We start from the raw sequence: 20,232 nt of genomic DNA, 5'->3' as shown, positions 1-20,232 counted from the left end.
CATTCGTTTGAGCAAGCTCTGGGAGTTGGTGATGGACAGGGAGGTCTGGTGTGCTGCAGTCTATGGGTCAAAGAGTCAGACACAACTGAGTGACTGAACTACTACTACTTGGAGAAAGAAAAAAAGACTAGTGCTAGGCTATATGGGATTCAGAATGAAAAGAAAATGTTTTCTGTCTCAGCAAATTATGACATCATGAGTTAAATCATTGCAAAGTAGGGATGAAGAATGGAAAATAAAAACTGCAATGTCTGTTGAGCTTGACATGTAATTTTTTATTTTGTGATAAAAATGCTTCCATATAAATTTTGTTGTAACTACTTTTAGAATGAAACTTTGAAAATTAAAAACAAATTGTGCATTTTCCTTACCATGAATAGTTAGGAATATGCAGTCATTTTATTGGTTATTGGGTTTCTCATACAAACAGATATCATATCACTTTTAAGAGAAATGTACACAAGTAAGAAGCCACAGTACCAAACAGTTACGAGTGGGAGCCTCTGGGCATATACACTTGTCCTCTCAGTCACCGTACATTCAGTATATTAGTTAAGGCCAAAATCCCCAAACCACTTGCCAATGGAATATTACACCTTTGGTTCTCTTTTATGCAAGAATTATGAACTAGCAAACTTAATAATGATGAGAGAATGGACTTGTGCATTATAGCTGATTGCTTACATAAAATCTTTAACTCTCACTCTCTTTCCCTCAAACCTTTCTCTCCCTTACCAACATGTAAATCAGAAAATGATGCTTAATACAAAAGAAACAAACAAATAAAAAATATATCCCCAAAGGCAGACAGAACATGACTCAAAGGAAGAATTTATAAAGATAAAACAAGAATGTGAGGGGCAAAGAGGGTGACACAGACCTGTCATAAAAGATGTTTCCCATACAAACTTAAGTCTCCACTTCAGAACCCAGTTGAGAAAGTCATTCCTCATCTTATTTTCTCTTTTACTCAATACAACTCACAGGTTCTTCACAATCTAAGTGACTGATAAATGCTTGAAAGGCAGTGTCTTCTTCCTTATCACTGAAGCCTGTTGTTTGTAATGGCAGCTTTCATATTTACTTCTGCAAAACCCAAAGGATCCCAAAGAGGAGCAAGCAAGTTAGGCCCACAATGTGCTTACAGACGGAGGAGGCTATAAGGGATCAAGCTGCTAGATCAGAGCTGACACTGTGAAGAAGAGGGGCCGGAATGGGATGACAGAGAAGTGTAAGCGTGGTGAGGTCCACAGTGGTCCGTGGAGAGGCGTCCTCCCCATCTGTGAATCAGCGAATAGGTCCAAGGATAAGGAATCACCATTCAGAATGACAAAAGGCTTCACACTATGAGAGGGGTTGGCAGAGTTGCCACATGAGAGAATACAATACAGAATGAAAAAATAATCTGCTTGTATCAGGGGAAATGAATTATATTTTAGTTCAGTGAACTTGGGCAGGACTAGAAAAACTCTTTGTAGACTTCCATGCTAACAGACACATAAGGTTTCCATATGAAGCCACAGACAGATAAATCTGGTCAATGGGAAGAACTCAGGCAAGGCAGTAAGGAAAACTATCATTGAAGCCAACACGGAGTGGGCAGACCACCTATTAATATCTACAAGATGCTCCCAGAAGAACTGATTTTCCATTGTCATGATATCATAGCACCAGGCAGAAGGGACAGTGTGGAGACAGAACCAGTTGTTAGCTAACTCAGGGAGAAGAGGAAGAAAACTACTTTTCTCCTCTTTCTAGTGTTGGATAGAATGCATGTCCTTGATAGAGGGTCAAAAGAGTTACCAAGACCACAAATACAGGAAGCAGACGTGGGTGAGATGCAATCACACTCTGAACATGAAGATGACAAGACAGTAAGTCTATTCTTGTCCATTATCATCTAGAAGGTGACTCTATGAGAGGAAAATATCCCTGATAAGTGTCTATGTTAGTTGCCTAATGGGGAATCTCATGACCACCTGAAATAAAAGGAACTGGGAGCAAAAAATAGCAAAGGCTACCTCATAATTCCTCCCTTTCCAACCTTCTTATAAGACTGGCTTTGGCCACAGAAACTAGGCCAGCATTCTAGTTCCCACCCTTGAACACAGAAAACCCAGGTGTTCAGTGAGGACCTACTGGGTGCACAAGTAATCAGACCACGAAGTGTGGCAGGAAGATAGGTGAAAGGGGCCTGGGATCAGAAGGAATGTCAGGAAGTAGAGACTGTGACCACCTGACCAGGGGAAGATGACTGTCATGGGGGTTGGGGAGGAGGCCCTTGAGCAGACTAAAGTTCAGTTCTAAATGGCAAGGGAATGTCGTTTGAAGGCTCAATAACTACAACAATCTCCATCTGCTGGATGTGTGAGTGAAGCAGGCCAAGGGTTCTAACACCTCTAACAACGTGTTTGATGCTGGCAGTCAACAGAATGCTTGGCAGGGACTGGTTAGTGGGTAATCACTTCTTGCCTGAGTTAGCGTATCTCTTGGCTCTCTTGGTCATTCCAACATTCCAAACCTTGGTCTGTTTGGGTTTTGCTTTTTTAAAGGGGTCATATTAGCTACACCGCCAAGGATAAAACCTTCACACTTACTAGGCGGACACATGGAAAAAAAGAAGATGCTTACTCTTCTTCCTGGTAAGGTTTGTAGGAACCCAGCATGTAGGCAAGAGAATTTAGGCGCAGCTTCTTGAAAGGGGTCCTGGTCCCCTAAATGGGTTCAAAGAAAAATATTTTGCTCCCCTTCTTCTTTTAGGAATGATATGTAGGAGAAAGGACTATGTCCATTTTCTAAAGAAACATACTTGAAAAGTGTCTGCTGAGACCATAAAGGTAAACCCTGTGAGGTTCCTGGGGACACTGGGAAAACAGGAGGGAAAAGGGAGGCTGCAGGTGCCTCCAGCACAGGCATGATTCAAAGCACAAAGGTTCTGCCCTGGAACAGGCAGGTGGGGTTCCAGCCACAGAGAGGTGCACAATTAAAGCACCAAATGAAGTCAAAAGAATTTTCCAAGGATGAGAACAGGAGACAGGTCACATCTGGCAGAATTCCAGGGCACAACTCCCAGCAGGAATCGACCGCAGAATCTTCTCATGGATATGGCAGAAGCCCCCAAGGCTGAAAAATGCACTCCAGGCTGCAAGAATGTCTACAACAGGCATCCATCTTATTCTCTGTATTGAAGAGAGGAAATGTGGTCCCAAGTCTTGTATTTATCTTGTAGTTCAGTGAACTTGGGGACTTGACGGGCAAGAGATTACAAGGAGCCTTGTCCCATCCATGTTCCCCAAACCCTGCAGATGCTCAGTGAAGCTAATTAACTTGCTTCTTCAGGTTATCTACAAGATAAGAGCCTCTCCTCTCTCCTGCCTCCAGAAGCTGGTTCCAGAGATTTCTTCATTTCTTTCCCGGATGACCTTCATTTGTTCCTCAGCAGCATTTACAAGAGGAGTCTGTGTCTAGGCTGGAGGCAGACTCTTTCATGCATAGACCTGCATGTTGCTGCGTGGTGGCTCAGACATGTGTGTCCCAGGTCCCCGCTGACCTCCTCCAGCACCCCCAGGAGTGGGGCTGGTGGTCACATCTGACCAGTCAGAAGCAGAGTGGGGTGATGAACTTGACCACTGGTCAGGAGACTCTGGGGACGGTGTCAGGTAGGGATGCTCACCCTGGAGGTGACCACTGTGACTGGGCGTTCTCTCAGCAGCGTTGGAGGAAGCATAGCTATGCTGTGATGGGGGTGTGGGATACTTGCCCACGGAGGCTGGGAAGGCGTGATAGGCTGGGAGAATGGTCTGAGCAACCTGCCCATCCTGCTGGGGCATCATGGCAGTGGGAAAAGCCATACTGGGCAAGCGAGCCATTTCTGGAATCTGATACATGGTGGGCAGGGTGCCTGCAACAGCTGGAGGGCAGTTGGACGGAGGCTGGGCAGCCCCAGTTGGTTGGGCAATGCTGCCTTTGGGGATTAGCTGGAAAGTCACAATGGGGGGCAAGGGCTCTCGTGGGGTGGTTAAATGCTTCCCTTCGGGCGGCCTGCTCTGGGGAGCTATGCCAGGGTGGGTGCCCTCAGCTGGAGCCAGGACCATACCGAACATCTCGTTGTACTGGCTCTCATTCATCTCCACGCGGTTCATCCAGTCGGCCGGGACAGTGACTGAATGCAGCCTACCCAAGCTCCCTGCGGTGCTGCTGCCCGGGGGCACAATGTGGCGGTGAGACAGCAGCTGGCTCACCGAGGGAAGCACAGTGTTGGCCCCATGAGCCAAGGGCTGCATCTCATGAAGGTTAGAGAAAGACAGTGCATGCTGTGCATGGACTGGGGCAGTGGGGGCGGCAGTGGCCAGCATGGGGTTGGGGGAGGCCTGTAAGATTCCGGGGGATGTGATCATTGGAGAGGAGGTGGTGTCAGAAACATATGTGTGCGGAGATTCTAGGGAATCGACGGGGGACAGAGTCACTGAGCTCTCGGACAGCTGGCCCTTGTCACTCAGAGACTTCTTCCTCCTGTTCCCCTTGGCATCCTTGGCCTCCTTGGCAAGGTTAGGGAGGCTAGTGGGCACGGTACTCTTGGTGTTAGGCCGTCTAGACTTCTTGCCCATTGGGGTATGCTTCAAACTGAGAAAAGGTCTGTTGGGCCCACAGATGACGGGTGAGAGCGCAGAAGTCAGCACTGTGCCGGGAGGGCTGGGGGTCACGTTGTACTCGTCCAGCAGGCGCACGATGTCATGGTGCATGCGGTCCCGGGCCACATCCCGGGGAAGGCGATCCATGTGGTCTGTGATGTCCCGATTGGCAAAATGGTCTAACAGGATCTTGGCTGCTTCATAGCTCCCCTCCCGGGCAGCAAGAAACAGGGGTGTCTCCTCCTACAGAAAAAAAAAAAGAAAGAAAAAGCCCATGCAGAGTGCGTTTTAATAACACTCCTGAGAATACAGCCATGTTTCTCAATCTTTTTGTTATCACTCCTTTAGACATTTTTTCCTAACTGCCTTCCCACATGAAATTTTAATACCACAGATAAAAAGTGTGCACCTACCTATGTACTGAATGGCTATCTGTAATTTATACATAAAGAAAAATTATTTTACTTCTCCCCAAGAGCCAGCTTTGCCCTACTGAGGGCTACGTCTTCTTAGTGGGGAAAGTGTGAAATAAAGCATGTGCCTGAGCCATAAATTCACCTGCAAGAGCACTGAGCTTATCAAAATAGGGCTCTAAAAGGAGTATCAGAAATAAAGGTATGAAGGGAAGAACCTAAAGCATGTAGAGAACTGAGAAAAATAAAGGAAAGTGAAAGACAAAACATCTGAGACAAAGAACAAAATAATGGAAAAGAGGAAATGAACAAGAGAAGGTAAGGTGAGCAAGAGAGGGAAGCATGACACAGAAGTCAGAGGAAGCAGGAAAACATCATGGAGCCCAAGAACGGGGCAGGGGTGGAGGACGTGGAGCATCAGGAAAACAAATAAGAACAAACAAGTGAAAAGAAAGGAAGTGTGTGTGTGAATAGAACAAAGACCAGGAGAAAGGGAAACGTCAAAGAAGAGAAAGGCAGAAAAGGTTACCAAAGTTATCAAAGAAGAGCCTGGTGCAGACTGAGCAGGCTAAGGGTCAACCCTGACATCTCACTGGATAAGCCCAGTGCAAGCACTCAGGCACTCTGGACCCATTTCTGGCCTAATCTGCTTCCATCTTTGTCTATCCTTATCACCGAGCAGCTACAGGAGAAAAGGAATGGCCTCACACATAACCCGAGGCACTGCTGTACCTGCCCCCCAGCTCAGAGCCCAGACTGTACCTTGTTGTCCTGCATGTCTCGGTTGGCCCCATTTTTCAACAGCAAAAGGGTTGCCTCCACATTATTCACAGCAGCTGCCCAGTGAAGGGCAGATTTTCCTGTAGGAAAAAACATTTTTATAAGCAGACAGAGTAAGAGGTCATGTCCTACCTTTCCCATCGGGAAGTGTTATGACTTGTACAAGGAAACCTTGAACTTCTCAGACAACAGCTGGAAGCCAGTTTTCTCTGGGGGCCCACAGGAAAAACCAAAGATTATCTTCATTTTCCCCTATTCTAGAAACACTTTGGTACAGGCTGCCTAGCTTTCAGAAGACCTCTAAGTAAAAGGATCATCTGTCTATGGTACCACATCCTTCATGTGGCAAAATCTAGCCTGTCACATGCTGAAGACAATAACCTGCTTATTTATTACATGCCAGGATATATAGTTAGAATATCTCACCACCCTACCCCTTCCATGAAGTCAGCTCTCATATCCTCATAACAAGAGTGGTATACCCGGGAACCTATGCAGGAAAACTCTCATAGACCTGCTCTTAGATCCAAGAACTCTCACTAAAAATCCATTCCCAACTTCATCTATGGACTTCGCACTGTCTCAGATCTCTGAACTCAATATTGCAAAAGGAAGAAGGAATGAATGAACGAATCTTCAGTGGATTCGGATCTGAGACAGCTCTTTAAGGATCTTGCAATAATTCTTTCCTTAGAGGCCTGCTTTGCAGGTAGGAGTCTGAATCCCTGCTTCTCATCCCTACCATGGTCATCCACTGCATTCACATCTGCTTGGCAGTTGATCAGTTCTGCCACCATTCCCTCCACTGCCAGGCGGGCAGCCAGGATCAGGGGTGTAGTGCCATCATTCATCCTTGCGTCTAGATCAGTTACTCGGTTGCGGATCAGTATCTAGAATATGAGAAAGTACAGAAAAGAGAGTCAGCTTCATACAAAAAAATAATGAAGCTAAGACAAGACAGACATAAGAGCATCAGAGTTGAGGCTATACTGTAAGTTCCTGGAGGGCAGGGAATGTTTTGCTATCTTCGTGTCCAGGTTCTCCTAGGGTCAGTCAACTAATATCTGTTGAATGAATGAATAAAGGAATAGGATGAATGAATATACAAACAAACAGGTACCCAAGCTCTACAATGGCTTTGTAAATTAATGTACTTCTGCTTTCTAAAGAAAAAAGAGGGAATGTGGAAAAATACCACAACCTCAATTGTGGTGTACAAGTTAAGATGATATAGAATACTTTCAATTTCCTCTTAAGGCTAAAATAATAGGGCATCAGGTGTGCACTGTGAACTCATGTCAGGAAAACCACCAATGAGCAGCTGGAAGTCCATATAGTCAGATAAATCTAGAGGGAGAGGCTGACAGATACTAGTCGGAGGCAGGTGTCATGCACCTGATCTTTTCATTTGGGAGGTGTTTTGCCTCCTCAAAAACAAAACAAACACACAAAAAACAAAGCACTGATGAACAATCAGAAGACTGGTGTTATCTGCTTTACTATGAGCTGGCTGTATATGGTCAGCTCTGTCTGCCTGCTTCCCTTTCCTGCTTCCTATCCAGCAAGCATGACTTTATCATCTGCCTTATCCTCTCAAAGAATCACTGAACAAATGTAATAGGTTATTACATGTCTTAATGAAGGGAAAATATTCTAGATTCATTAGGTATCAACTCTTTACATGATCTTTACCTGGAAGACACCTTGGGCATCAGCAGCCACTGCAGCATGGAGAGGGCAGCGGCCCATGTTGTCCTGGGCATTGGCATCTGCACCTGCATCCAGGAGACGCTTGGCAGCATCTGCCCTTGAGTACCGGGCTGCGAGATGCAGGGCCATCTCACCCGTCCGGTCTGTCTGTGCTTGGAGGCTGGCACCCTGGTAGACTAGGTCCGTGATGATGTTGGCAGAAGAGTCCTCTGCATCTTCATCTTCATCACTCATGTCTGAGCTGCCTCCTCGGAGAGAAGCCAGCATCAGTGGGGTGCACCCATCTGGAGGAAAGGGAAATTCCAAATAGTATTTAAGGAGGGGAAGGACATTCATGTTCACTTAACCCTATTGCTGGAAGAGCTCAATTTGAAGAAAATTATTCTTTTTGGAAAAAACCCTGTGCTTCTTGTGATAAGTGGCAATTGATTTTTCCTTGATAGTATCCTTTCTGTAAAGAGGAGCTAGTCTCTAAGTTAAACAAGCTTTTCTGTTCAAGTTTCTAAGTGCTATGCTTTTTTTAAATTGGACAACATTTTAAAATATCCAGTATTAATAAACTATATACACTAAGGTACGAACTAAACAAATTCTCTATTCCTCTGCTTTGGGATATTATTTTTTTACCCCACTAAAATCTATCCCAAATAATCAGCCTTTTTGTTGCTGAACATGCATTATGTGATGGCTTCCCTGGTGGTTCAATGGTAAAGAATCTGCCTGCAATGCAGGAGAGGTGGGTTTGATCCCTCGGTCAGGAAGATCCCCTGGAGGAGGGCATGGCAACTTACTCCAGTATTCTTGCCTGGAGAATTCCATGGACAGAGGAGCCTGGCAGCCTACAGACCATGGGGTCGCAAAGAGGCAGACACGACTGAAGCAACTTAGCATATATGCATGCAGAAGGTGAAACAAAATGAAATCCTGCCTCTTTTCTCATACAAATTCATAATTTCTGCAAGCCTGTTTTCCTTAGACATTCATTTCCTCAAGCTGATTTCCAGTCTGATTTCCTCGATCATTGAGTGGGGCAAACACAGGGGTAAGGTAGAACCAGGGGGTGGGCATGGCGCAGTGCAGAGAGAAGGCTCGCAGGCACTAACCTGGACCGCGGACGTTCACATCCAGCACGTCCACCTCCTGCTCTGCCTGTGGAGGGGTGAGAGCCAGCGATGGTGTCCTACGGATGTCTGCAGCTTCCAGGTGCTGCTGTGTCCATGGACGCCGATCGATGGGGTCATCTTCTTCTGAGAGCAAAGCCTCATCTTCAGCCTGAAAGAAGAGGACAACTCTCCTGATCACTCTGGCACGCCCCCAGGATCTCTCCCAATTCTTTGACTGACTAACTTCTAGCTACCCTTCAAGTAGAGAGCAGACTTTAATTCCTCTTATTGGTCCTAAAGAACACACGCTGCTCACTCTCCTTAACTAAGCGTTGTGTTAGGTACTTACACAGCATTGCATGGCAGTTCCCAATGCTACCTGAAAGGCTCCTCAGGACAGGGAGCAAGCCTTGTTCAAGGTTGCCTCCCTGTCCCCTGTATCCACCCCAGTGCCCAGCACAGAGCCAGCATTCAGCAAGTATTTGCTGAATAATTATTATACTTTTAAAAGCAGCTGACCTTTATGGAATATTCAGTATGTGATAGGAAACAGGTAAGGCAATTCACCCGTATTGAAGGAATCATTATTATTTTCCCTATCTTACAAAGTAGGGATAAGTAAATATAAAGAGGTTAAATAATGTGCCAGAGTTTGGGACTTGAATCCAGTCCTGACTGTAGTAATTTTCTTAACCATCATGCCTGTTTTCCTCAAGCATTTATTCAGAATATCCATGGGATACATGCATACCCCAGCCACGTATGGCTATGGGTGAATGGTCTCCTTTTTCATGTCAGACTCAGCCCAATGTACCTCTTACTGCTATATGGCTTTTGTTTCCAGGGATCAAGATTTAAAGCCTCCAAACTCAGTGATCACTGGCTTTCCTCCACTAACTCACTCCACCTTCCCTTGAAGTATCCAGAGAGAACAAGGGAGAGATCTGGCCATGAAAGAAACTGGTGTTTACACACAATTGTCCTTATTCAAATACCATCAACCTGACATTTGAGGAAGGAAGCATGTTTGTTTTATTATTTTTAAAGAGTTCTTTCTGAAAAACTTACATAGTAACCCAAGGCCATCAATGACCTAAATATTCCTGATTTTTGAAACAACCTAGGATAGCCAAGGCCTGGGCAACATGTACAGACTACCACCCTTCTCTCCCATTCATGATACTTTAGATACCGAAGGACAAAAATGTGATATATGAGCAGACAACGGCTAATAACGGTGCTTCTACCACGGCCAGCTTACCTTGGCTTTCTTAGGCTGCGGCCCTTCATCATCGACCCAGTGTTCACTTGTTCCAGAACCAATTAGGTTCGCCTCTGAGACTTGCACTGAAAGATTTCTGACATGACAGAATCATGAAGGTATAAAATAAGAGCAGGGTTATATCATAAAAGAACATAGAAATTTTCATAATTTTTCTGCCATCACACACTCTCATGGCTACAGTCAGACTTTCAGGGGCCTTGACCTGGGGGAAAAATGGGCAATATTACATCCCATTGTCTGAGTAAATATCAGTTCCTTTCCCACTAAGCAAGAGCTTAAGACAAAGGCGTGTCTCATCACAGAAGCTGAGCATCCCTGTGATAAAATGTACAGAACTGAAGCATCCAGACTCTTATTTTATAGCCACAAGCAGGCATTCAGTATCACGGTCAAGTATAGTAGCACTGCATGGCCAAAGCTCTGAATTTAAAATCATGATTCAACAAGATCTGATTTTCCACTTATCCGTACTTGTTATTACTGTGAATAGTAGCTTGTTGACAAACTCTTACTTGAGTCCCACAGCATCCTGGCCCACTGGCTCACGACGTTTGTGGTTGCTGGAGTCACGGCGAAGGGTGAAACCTTCAGGCAGCCAGAGGGAGCCATGCTTGCGCTTTCGTTTTGCCATGATAACCCCCAGCAGGATAATAAACAAGATAATGACAACGGCAACAGCAAGCAGATAGAGAAGCTGAGTGCGTTTTGGGGTCAGAGATTCACCTGAAAGTGCAGAGAGATAGGCAAAGTGATGAATAAAACATCCACCTCTCAATATTCCCACTAAACTCCTTCAGAGAACAACTTTGAGCTCACTAGCCCTGAGGAACAGAGCACTGCACACTGGAAGCTGTGCCCCGTTCTCTCTGCCTGCAAGTGACACTCCTCAGCACACTTTCCCCTTAATTTTAGAGCTACTCACTGACGACAGACACAAGTGGGTACGACAGGGTCCCCTGGATGGCGTGAGAAGCCAGAAGAGCTGCGGCTGCGTCTGTGTTCTTAAAGCACTGGTCTGAGTCTTGAACACACTGGCGGTTGTCAATCTCCAGAAATACCTGAGAGCTGAGGGGAGCCAAGGAGAAATGGCAAGAAAATGTCAACCCAGGAATCTGAGGTAGACCCGCTTCCTCACCCTCAGCCTTGGGCTCTCTACCTCTGGGATGCTGTCTCCAGGAAGATCCCGGAAATTAAGATCTGGTTTACATCCTAAACACTAATTCTCACTTAGGGTGGGCTACAGTCCATGAGGTCACAAAGAGTCGGACACGACTGAGTGACTAACCCTTTCATGTCCTTGGTTTGGCTGCATCTAAGTGTTCTGACTTTTAGGCAACATAAGACAAATTGAGAAAATGGGGTGAAGTTGCCTTTGGTGGGCTGCTTCTACCCCTTCCCCCTTCCGGCATACTCAACGGTACATACAGCTACTCTAAAAACACACCCCTGCCTTTTGCTTTTTGTTCCTTACTCTCCTTTCTCTCTGCATCTGTACTCGAGCTAGCTAGCCAGCTGAACCTTGTGCGATACCAAAAAATCCTGAGTGTGGATGACATAATATATGCAGAACATCACCCTTGTCAAAGAGACAGAAATGAAGCGCCTTGAAAAGAAGCCCAGGATTAATACAAAGAGGAGTCATCACTAGAAGGATTTACGCCAACTCTGGCAAATGGTTAGAGATTCTAGCACATGAGGAGCCCGTTCTGACACCCTGCCACTTGACTTGCTTCAGCCCACTTTTCAGGATTCCAAGATCAAGGCAAACCTTTAGCACTAACTGTAAAGACTGGAATTACAGGCTTGTGTTACTCGGTTGACTGTTTTGTTTTCTGACCTTTCATCTTTATAGGTCCAGTTGCAGTTATGATATTTGTGTATCAAAGTGCTCAGCCTGATAAAATTAAGCTTTGAGAAGTCCAGAAACTAAACACCTACCCAGCCACTTCCTGTTCTTCATCTCCAGGAAGGGACCTGCGTGTCAGTCTCTGCTTCTTCATGGCAGCTGACTTCCCACCATAATAGGGGTAGACCATGAGTTCCCCCTGGGCATCCCGTTTGATGCGGAGGTTGGTGTGGAGCAGGGTGCCCAGTGCCCGCAAGAATCTGCGGGCATCCTGGAGCAGCTGTTCAGGTGGCATCAGCACCACGATGACCAGGGTGCCCTCTGCCAGGTTTTCTGGCCGGTCAGCAGCACAGTCCAGCCCATCCCAGCCACACTCCTCACTGTTGCAACCCTGGTCACAATGGTTGTCTTCGTAGTGGTCTGCACAGTATTTGTCATATCTAGGCAGAGGGAGGCAGAGAATATGGTAAGATCACAGTGGAGCTCTATTTGTTTTCCACTTGGAACTAATGTGGATTTTCCTACCCATCTTCTACGACTCAGATTAGATCCTGAATGTCCTCTGAAGCCTTCTCGGACTCTCTGTGCCTGACTTCTTAGAGTATATACAGTCTACACACCTTAGCATCAGTGAGTGCTCTCTGAATGAGAAACGAAACTACTCACTAAACTCATGGGCCCCTAGGCAGCTTGTCATCATGTTAAATCAGATTTGTAAACAAATCTGAAACAAAAATCTACCTGGTTCATGTTTCCTTTATTTTTATATCCATTGCCTCTGGGTTTCCAGCAGTAAAACAAGACTCTAGAGAGCGCTTCCAGAAACTGGAAAGTAACCCCATACCAACAAGAGATGCTGTACAGTTGACCTTTGGCCCATTTGATATGGCCCATTTCTTCTCTAATCAAGACTGAATCTTCACTGTGGAAGGTAGGTGGCAAGAAGTGTGTCCCACACAGGATACCAGATCTAATTTGTACAGCATCTTTCAAACATTGGGAAATGGAAATTGACTCCCAAAGCCTGTTGATGCAAAAATCGTTGGATTTCCACTCTCCCCTTCTCCCTCCTCACTCCCATCCCTTGATGGTTACACCACCCAGTCCAACTTGCCACTCTAGCTCAGTGAGGAGATCAGGAGTCAGGAGGAGCTATATCTGCTCTGGCAAGTTCTTGAACCTCCCAAGTCTCCCTTCCCTGATCTGTTAAAGGCCATTAACAACACCTATGCCTCACAAGGTTGTTGAGAATTAATCAGGGTTGAACCAAATGGGATGACTAAATGGAAAGCTATTATGTAACCCACAAAGCCCCCTATAATTGCAGCAGTGAAGACCAGGAGGGTTAGGCTGACTAATCTAGCAGATGCTTCCCAATGAATCTGGAGGGGAAACCCAGTCTTAGGGAAAGACACGGGATGAACAGAGATGGGTACAGACCTTTGCAACCATGCTGCAGGCAGATTATGTGAGAGGCTGCCTGACAGTGGGTAACACTTCCAAAAGTCACTTCCCCTGGGAACCTGTGGCAGCAGCAGGCGAGGAAGCAGAGACAGGCAGAGAGTGGCTGTGCAGTGAGCGTTTCTGCCCCTCGGTCAGCAAGGGAGAGCACAGGGTAGTGTGTGATGGGGCAGGATGGCACCAGGAAGAAGAGGGCAACTGGTGCCAGTCCAGAAGGCAGAGGCGGCTTGGGCCGAAGCACTGGAGCGGTTAGCAGCAAAAGAACAAGAGACCGAGGTGTGTTAGTGACAGTGCTGCCCCTCAGTTCTGGGGACCCTGGGCGCTTACTTGCATGTCTTGCTACTCTTCTGGCATTCAAAATTGTCAAACAGGCACTCGGCCGTGTTGCACAGCTCGTCGCACTGGTTGTTGATGTACTCCCAGCAGGGCAGTGGGGAGGAGCAATTGGCCCAGGGGTCCTCCATGGTGAGGGAACAGTCCCCCCCATCCCACTGGCAGGCATGGCTGTTGCACACGTCATCACAGATGCCGTCCCGAGCTTTGTCGGCACAATACTGGCTCAGGCAGGTGGCAGGAGGGGTGCTGGTGGGGGCGGTGTAGAGTTCACAGTGGCTGCCCCGGAACGGCGGGGCACACTGGCACGAGTAGTAAGGAGGCTGGCGCTGAGGGTAGCAGCTCCCCCCGTGCTGGCAGGGGCTACTGGCACAGCCCGAGTCGCAGTCCTGGGGGTTGGGGCAGAAGCAGCGGGGGCCCGAGGCCGTGTGCACACACTGCTCCCCTCTCCTGCACTTCACCTGTCCGCAGCTGCTCTGGCACCGCGCCCCAGAGAAGCCCTGTGGAAACCAGTGAACAAATGAGGATGGCAGGTGACTCGTGAGGGCAGGGCCCATTCTCCCTCGGGCCCCCTCACCGCCACACCTCTAGGGAGGTAAAGACTAGACTCTTGGCTAAGATGCCTCCAGGTAGCTTCCTGGACCGAGTTCTAGGAAGAGACTTCTTCAAGTCAACTTTTTTACTCTAAGAGCTTGCTTCTAGAAATGAAGTCCAGAGTTCACATTAGGATAAGGTGACCCCAAACCTATTAGCACCTTTCCAAATCATCAGTAGATCACTCATACAGTGACTTTACAGGGGAAAAAACTCACTTCAGAGGATTAGATGTCTAAAAGACTTTCCTATGTCATCTCGTTCTTGAACGTCTCCCTCAGTCCAGGCCAAGGTTACTGGACAGGTTTCCTTTTGATATCCCTCTGCTCATCTGTTAGGAAGCTTTTAGCCTCTGGCAGGAGCAAAAGTGTTTGCACAGCAAATGGCTAACGTTAAGACTTCCTTCTAGTTGAAGAAGCAGTCTGTTCCCAAATAACTGCTGTCGAGGGATGTGAGCAGAGTAGCATTTCCAAAAACTCTGTCCCAGTCTGGGCAGCAAGACTACCCTCCAGCACAAGACCCAGAAGCCAAATACACTAGCCCTGTTCCCAAGGGAATATCCACTGCCCTTAGTGCCTCTGAGGATTGACAGTCACAGACCAGGGAGCTCACTGTTTCTGGGCGTATTTTAATAGTTCTAAATGGAAAACGGAAGCACTTTCTCCTAAAGAGGCTAACATTAAGAAACGCCCCCACCAAGAAAGCTCCCCACAGAGCTCGGAAATGCCAGGTTTCCTCTCGGCCCTGTCTCAGGCTATATGGAATTCAGTAGGCACTGTGGCACTCACCGGGGGACAACGACAGATGAAACCATCGGGCATGTTGCTGGCCACAGCACAAGTGCCTCCGTTCAGGCAAGGCATCTGGGGACACACGTCGACGAACGTTTCACAGTGACGACCTCAGAGTAGAAAATGAAAGGGGGTTTTAAAAGTGAAAGCAGTAACTCAGGTTATTGAACAGGATACTACTGGGATGTGAGCTAGTCAAAGGATTAGAGAGGGAGCAAGAGGTGTGAGAATTGAGTTCTAAGCCTAAGGGGACATGAGAGGATGAGGAAGGCACATGCTAGATCCCAACATCCTTGGCCCATCACTCACTCAGGACAGTTCCCTCATCTGTCTTGTCTACAGTAATAAGTGCAGATGGCACACGACTGAACCGACTCACAAAACAAGATGTGTACAAAAAATGACTAACCCCTCAAAAAAAAAAGAAAAAGAAAATGACACCTAAGCTTTTTTTGAAGGCACTTTAGCTTTCATAAGTCAAAAACATTTAGCAAAAATCCACTGCATTTTTTTAACACTGTCAACTTGATAAGACAGGCTACACCAGGCCAATACATCTAAAACAGTGATTAACATATACACGCTACTATAGATAAAACCGATAACTACTAAGAACCTACTGTATGGCACAAGGAACTTAACTCATAGTCTGCGATGACCTACATGGGGAAATAATCTAAAATAGAGTGGATTGATAAATGTGTATAACTGACTCACTTTGCTGTACAGCAGAAAGTAACACAACATTGTAAACCAACCATACTGTAATAAAAATTAAAAGGAAAAACTTTTGGGACAGGGGGACACATGTACACCCGTGGCTAATTCATGTTAATGAATGGCAAAAACCACCACAATATTGTAAAGTAATTAGCCTCCAATTAAAATAAATTAATTTTTAAAAATGTTGATTTGCAGTTTATATTGAATTTTCATCAGTGACATCTATTTTCAATAATGTCCAGCCTTTCTGTAACCTTATTGACATTGTTTTAAAACACAGCTTATGTTAGGGTTACCTGCACAGCTGTGTTAGTAGAAACTAACACAACATTACAAAGTAATTATATTCCAATAAAAATTTAAAACAATCATACAAAAAAACCCTCAGCTTAATATTCCCACCATAACTATGATTGAGAGTCAAAGGATTTTTTAATTCACAGGTGTGGAAAATGTAGAAACACCACTTCTGGCTACGGGACCCCAATTCAAGGTGGCCTCCATTCCTTTCGCCTATTTCCCTCTTTCTTCGTAGGGCTCCTCAGCATTTCCAGATAAAGAAGCCTCAGAGGTAATGAAAGGAACAGGAGGCAGTTGTCTGCTAGTTCTCAAGCAGATCATGACCAGCATGAGACGACAGATTGTTCATACTCTTTCTGTCCAGGGTTGCCTCAAACATGTGATGTTCATATTGGATTGTTTCTCTTTTGATGCTGTACCTAGGTGTTTTCCATATTTCAAAATCCACCTCCCCCCCTTTTTTAAAATAAAATTCCAAAGTTCTTAAAGGTAATATATCTTTAAAATTGGAAGGGGGGGATGTCTGGATATAATAAGCCCAGAATGTAGCAGAGTTCAACTTTCCAGATTACTAGTAAGTAGACTAACGCAGACTCTCATCTGACTTCCAAAGAATACTTCTACAACAAAAAATGTGAACTGACCCCAGGAGTGCAAGACAGATTTCCAGGTAACTGATGGTACTGCCAAATTTAGATATAAACAGCTATTTTAGCCCCCCAAAGTCACCAAGTTGCCCTTCTCCAGAAATAATTAGTAACTGTCTATGATAAAACCCCTATTCTGAGGCAGGACTCACTCATCTTTGTAATCTGTGATGAACACAGCCAAGTCTTAGCATGCAGGCCCTGTTTGTGACCTCTGAAGTTTTCCTGTTCGTACCCTCATCAGTTGATTTTTGGTTAAACAGCCCAATTTGGATCTATTCCCTTTAAGCGTCCAAGAAGACCCTAAACTTCTTTGGATCCCAGAAGGTAGAAAGGTCACTATGGCAGCGACAACCCAATCACTCAAGTCGCTACATGCCACAGGAGGCAGGGTGACAAAACCAGAGTTAGATGTAAGGTTCCTGAACGTGAGCTGTTATTTTGCTCAGATGAAATGAATTCCAGAGATGGATGGTGGCGATGGTAGCATAACAATGTGAATATCCTCAATACCATTGAACTGTATACTTAAAAAAGGTAAAGATGGTAAACTTTATCTGTATTTTACCTCAATTTAAAACGTTACTTTGCTCAACTACTCCCAACATTCTATTTCTTTTTTTTCATATTTCTGCTACAATATGATGTAATTAATATATAACAAAAGAGATAGCATCTCTCTCAGGAAACACAAACATCTGTGGAGCAAACACAAACATCTGTGGAGCGCAGGCCTAGGAAAAAGTTGGGCTCTTGAATTAAGCTGGTCTAGATTTTCACCCTTGCAGCTCTGAGGGCAGCCTGCACTGCATACAGCTCACCAACGACTACCTGTGGCCTTCCCTGGTGGCTCAGATGGTAAAGAGTCGGCCTGCAATGCAAGAGACCCGGGTTTGATCCCTGGGTCAGGAAGATCCCCCAGAGAAGGAAATGACAACCCACTCCAGTATTCTTGCTTGGAGAATCCCATAGACAGAGGAGCCAGGCGGGCTATAGTCCATGAGCCAGAAGAGCTTCCCTTGGGGCTGGGATGTGTCATGCAGGGCCTAGTTTCCTCACTGGAACCCCCACCCCACCTCGAGGCAGAGTGGCTGGGGCAGCTGGAAAGGTGCTCAGCTCACCAGTGAAGGTGCTGCGGCAGACGCACAGGTAGTCGTTGGTGAGCTGTATGCAGTCCAGGCTGCCCTCAGAGCTGCAGGGGTTGGACAGGCACTCGTTGATGTCCCCTTCACAGCGTTCTCCAGCAAAGCCTGGCAAGCAGCGACAACTGTAGCCCCCAATCCTGTCTACACACTGGCCACCATTAAGGCAGTGGGGACCCCTGGCACAGTCGTCAACGTTCTCTTCACAAAGCAGGCCTGGAGGAGAGAGAGGAGGGAGAGAAAATTATTACAGTTCTTGGAACGCTGCCTTCCAGGAAGGGAAAACCAGCCCTGGTGGCATTTCCACAATTAGTCAGGCTGGAACCATTCCGGTCAGGCAGGGCCTAACACACACTTGACCCAGGATTGTGCCCATTCTCTTGGACACCAATAAGCAAAGGATGTACTCAGGGCTTCTCATGTTCTCCCCACACAACCCAGTGATGAAGCAATCCCTTAGGGCATAGCTAGTATTATTTTTCCACTTGAAAGGTAAGGAAATTGGAACTCAAGAGATATTTGGTAACTTTTCATTAATTTATTCATTTTGATTTAAAATATAAAAACAGTTAAAAAGAATATAACCATAAATAAATAGACTACAAGTAATCACTGGTAAGAATTGGAAGTAAATTTTGAATCACACAAATGACTTTTTCTGTAAAATAGTGTAAGTGCACAAATATTTTTTATCAAAAAAATAGAAGGGAAATATCCTATTGAGAGCTCAAAGGTTATGCCATTTAAAACAGAACTCATTTAATGTGTTATATATGTAAAAGAGCCATCAAGTATGAACATCTGTACATATTTTTGAGGAAGAAATAAAAGAAATCAATGACTATTCTATAAGTGATTTCATGATTAATTCAAAAAATTACAGAAGAAAGAAAAACAGTACTGTATTCTTACCACTTGTAATAGCAAGACTATTTGAAAGAAAAGAAAAATGTATTAAAAAAAAAGGCCTCAGTTTCAATAGCAATAGCAAAAGATAAAATATCTAAGAACAATCTTAACAAGAAATGTACTACACCTACACGAAGAATTTAAAGTAGACCTAAAAGACACAAAAGGAAACTTGAATAAACAGAAAGACACAATGGGTTGGTTAGGAAGACTCCTCATTCTAAAGATGTCAGTCTTCTTTATACAAATTCGTAAATTTAATGTGACCTCAATAAAAATATTAACAGGATTTTTAATGGATAATATTACCTCTAGAATTAAAATTAACCTCTACTTCTCTTTCAAGTACTGAGCAGAAAAAACTCTCCTTTAATGGAACAAATCTTCAAGTATTTAAAGGCTTTCTCCTTAGTTTTGTCTTCCCTGTTAATCTCACTGCTCAATAACGAGCCTACTACTGGGGCACTTTTCCATTCTAATTTAGCCAACTCTGAACTCAAGAAGGAAACCCAAAATTCACTGACCCAAAGCTTTAAGACAGTATAAATATTTCTCTAACATTCTATTCTCTTTGATGAGAATCAATTTTCCACCATTGTGGATGGCTTTTTCTTTTGACATGCTGCTCAGAACAGGCACCATATAACTACATCTCTTCTAAAAAATAATACTCCAAGCTCTTTCCAGGAGATTGTTTGCAGGCAGGACAATGCCCCTGGTGGAATGATGGCTCCACCATCCACCATCTAGGGTTGTATCTCATTAGGTCTTATTGTAATTCTTAGTTCATTCTTGGACCATCAACCTTTTCCCCTTGGGCTTACAAAAATAGGCAAATGTTTTCATTTCATTCATTTTCCCACTTTATGGAGGCAAGACTTGGAAGTTTAGAAAAATACACGAGCTGGTAAATACAAATAATTTATTCAAGAGGCTACTGGTTGTTTTCCCTTGAAGCACCAAGAGATCTTGCTAGCCAGATTAACTTTGCTGCAACATTACGTCATTTGCACATTCTGTGTTTCATGGGTTTCAACAACAACCAGACAGAATTGAGAACAGGTGTCAGAACACCAGAGCTTGGCAAGAGAGCAATGAAATGTCTTGAATCTCTAAGATTCAGAATACTGCTGAATCTTGTTTTAAAAATCCCTTCACGAGACTAAAAATGCATTTACAACTTAGAGAATGCCCTGGATGGAAGACAGGTAAGGCTGATTTCATACCCCGAGTGCCTGGTGGGCAGGAGCACTTGAAGTGGTTCACAAGGTCGATACAGGTGCCCCCATTCTGGCATGGCTGGTTCTGGCACTCATCCACTTCATACTCACAGTTGACACCCTGATATCCAGGGACACACTGCCAAGAGCAAAGCAAAAAGAACAAGAAATGTTGGACTATTGTTGGACGCATATCATAGGAGCAAATGAAATAGGGTAAGTTACTGTGACCCTTTTCTGCCAAACCCCACCCGGCTCTTGTACGTTCTTCTGGTATCATCACACTCCCTACTCACTGTCTCATGCAGGGTCAACTCACAGCTCACTGGCATTTATCACTTCTA

General features: G+C 45.1%; 1 protein-coding gene across 3 annotated transcripts in view; it reads right to left on the bottom strand.

The window, feature by feature from the left end:
- Window positions 1–254: 254 nt before the first annotated feature.
- Window positions 255–20,232, bottom strand: part of NOTCH2 (notch receptor 2) — a 174,470-nt gene continuing 154,492 nt past the window's right edge. For all 3 annotated transcript variants that reach the window (XM_061409410.1, XM_061409419.1, XM_061409427.1), the window contains 13 exons: window positions 19,895–20,027; window positions 17,739–17,975; window positions 14,945–15,057; window positions 13,557–14,062; window positions 11,861–12,208; window positions 10,845–10,987; window positions 10,435–10,645; window positions 9,899–9,995; window positions 8,638–8,806; window positions 7,517–7,818; window positions 6,567–6,714; window positions 5,807–5,904; window positions 255–4,874 (listed from right to left, as the gene is read on the bottom strand). In XM_061409410.1, coding sequence (XP_061265394.1) covers window positions 3,486–4,874; window positions 5,807–5,904; window positions 6,567–6,714; window positions 7,517–7,818; window positions 8,638–8,806; window positions 9,899–9,995; window positions 10,435–10,645; window positions 10,845–10,987; window positions 11,861–12,208; window positions 13,557–14,062; window positions 14,945–15,057; window positions 17,739–17,975; window positions 19,895–20,027 — 3,894 coding nt within the window. In that variant the 3' untranslated portion in view covers window positions 255–3,485. The remainder of the gene's footprint in view (window positions 4,875–5,806; window positions 5,905–6,566; window positions 6,715–7,516; window positions 7,819–8,637; window positions 8,807–9,898; window positions 9,996–10,434; window positions 10,646–10,844; window positions 10,988–11,860; window positions 12,209–13,556; window positions 14,063–14,944; window positions 15,058–17,738; window positions 17,976–19,894; window positions 20,028–20,232) is intronic.

The sequence above is a fragment of the Bos javanicus genome, chromosome 3 (genome assembly GCF_032452875.1).
Source record: "Bos javanicus breed banteng chromosome 3, ARS-OSU_banteng_1.0, whole genome shotgun sequence".
Taxonomy (NCBI): Eukaryota; Metazoa; Chordata; class Mammalia; order Artiodactyla; family Bovidae; genus Bos; species Bos javanicus.
This window is presented reverse-complemented; position numbering and strand designations above follow the sequence as displayed.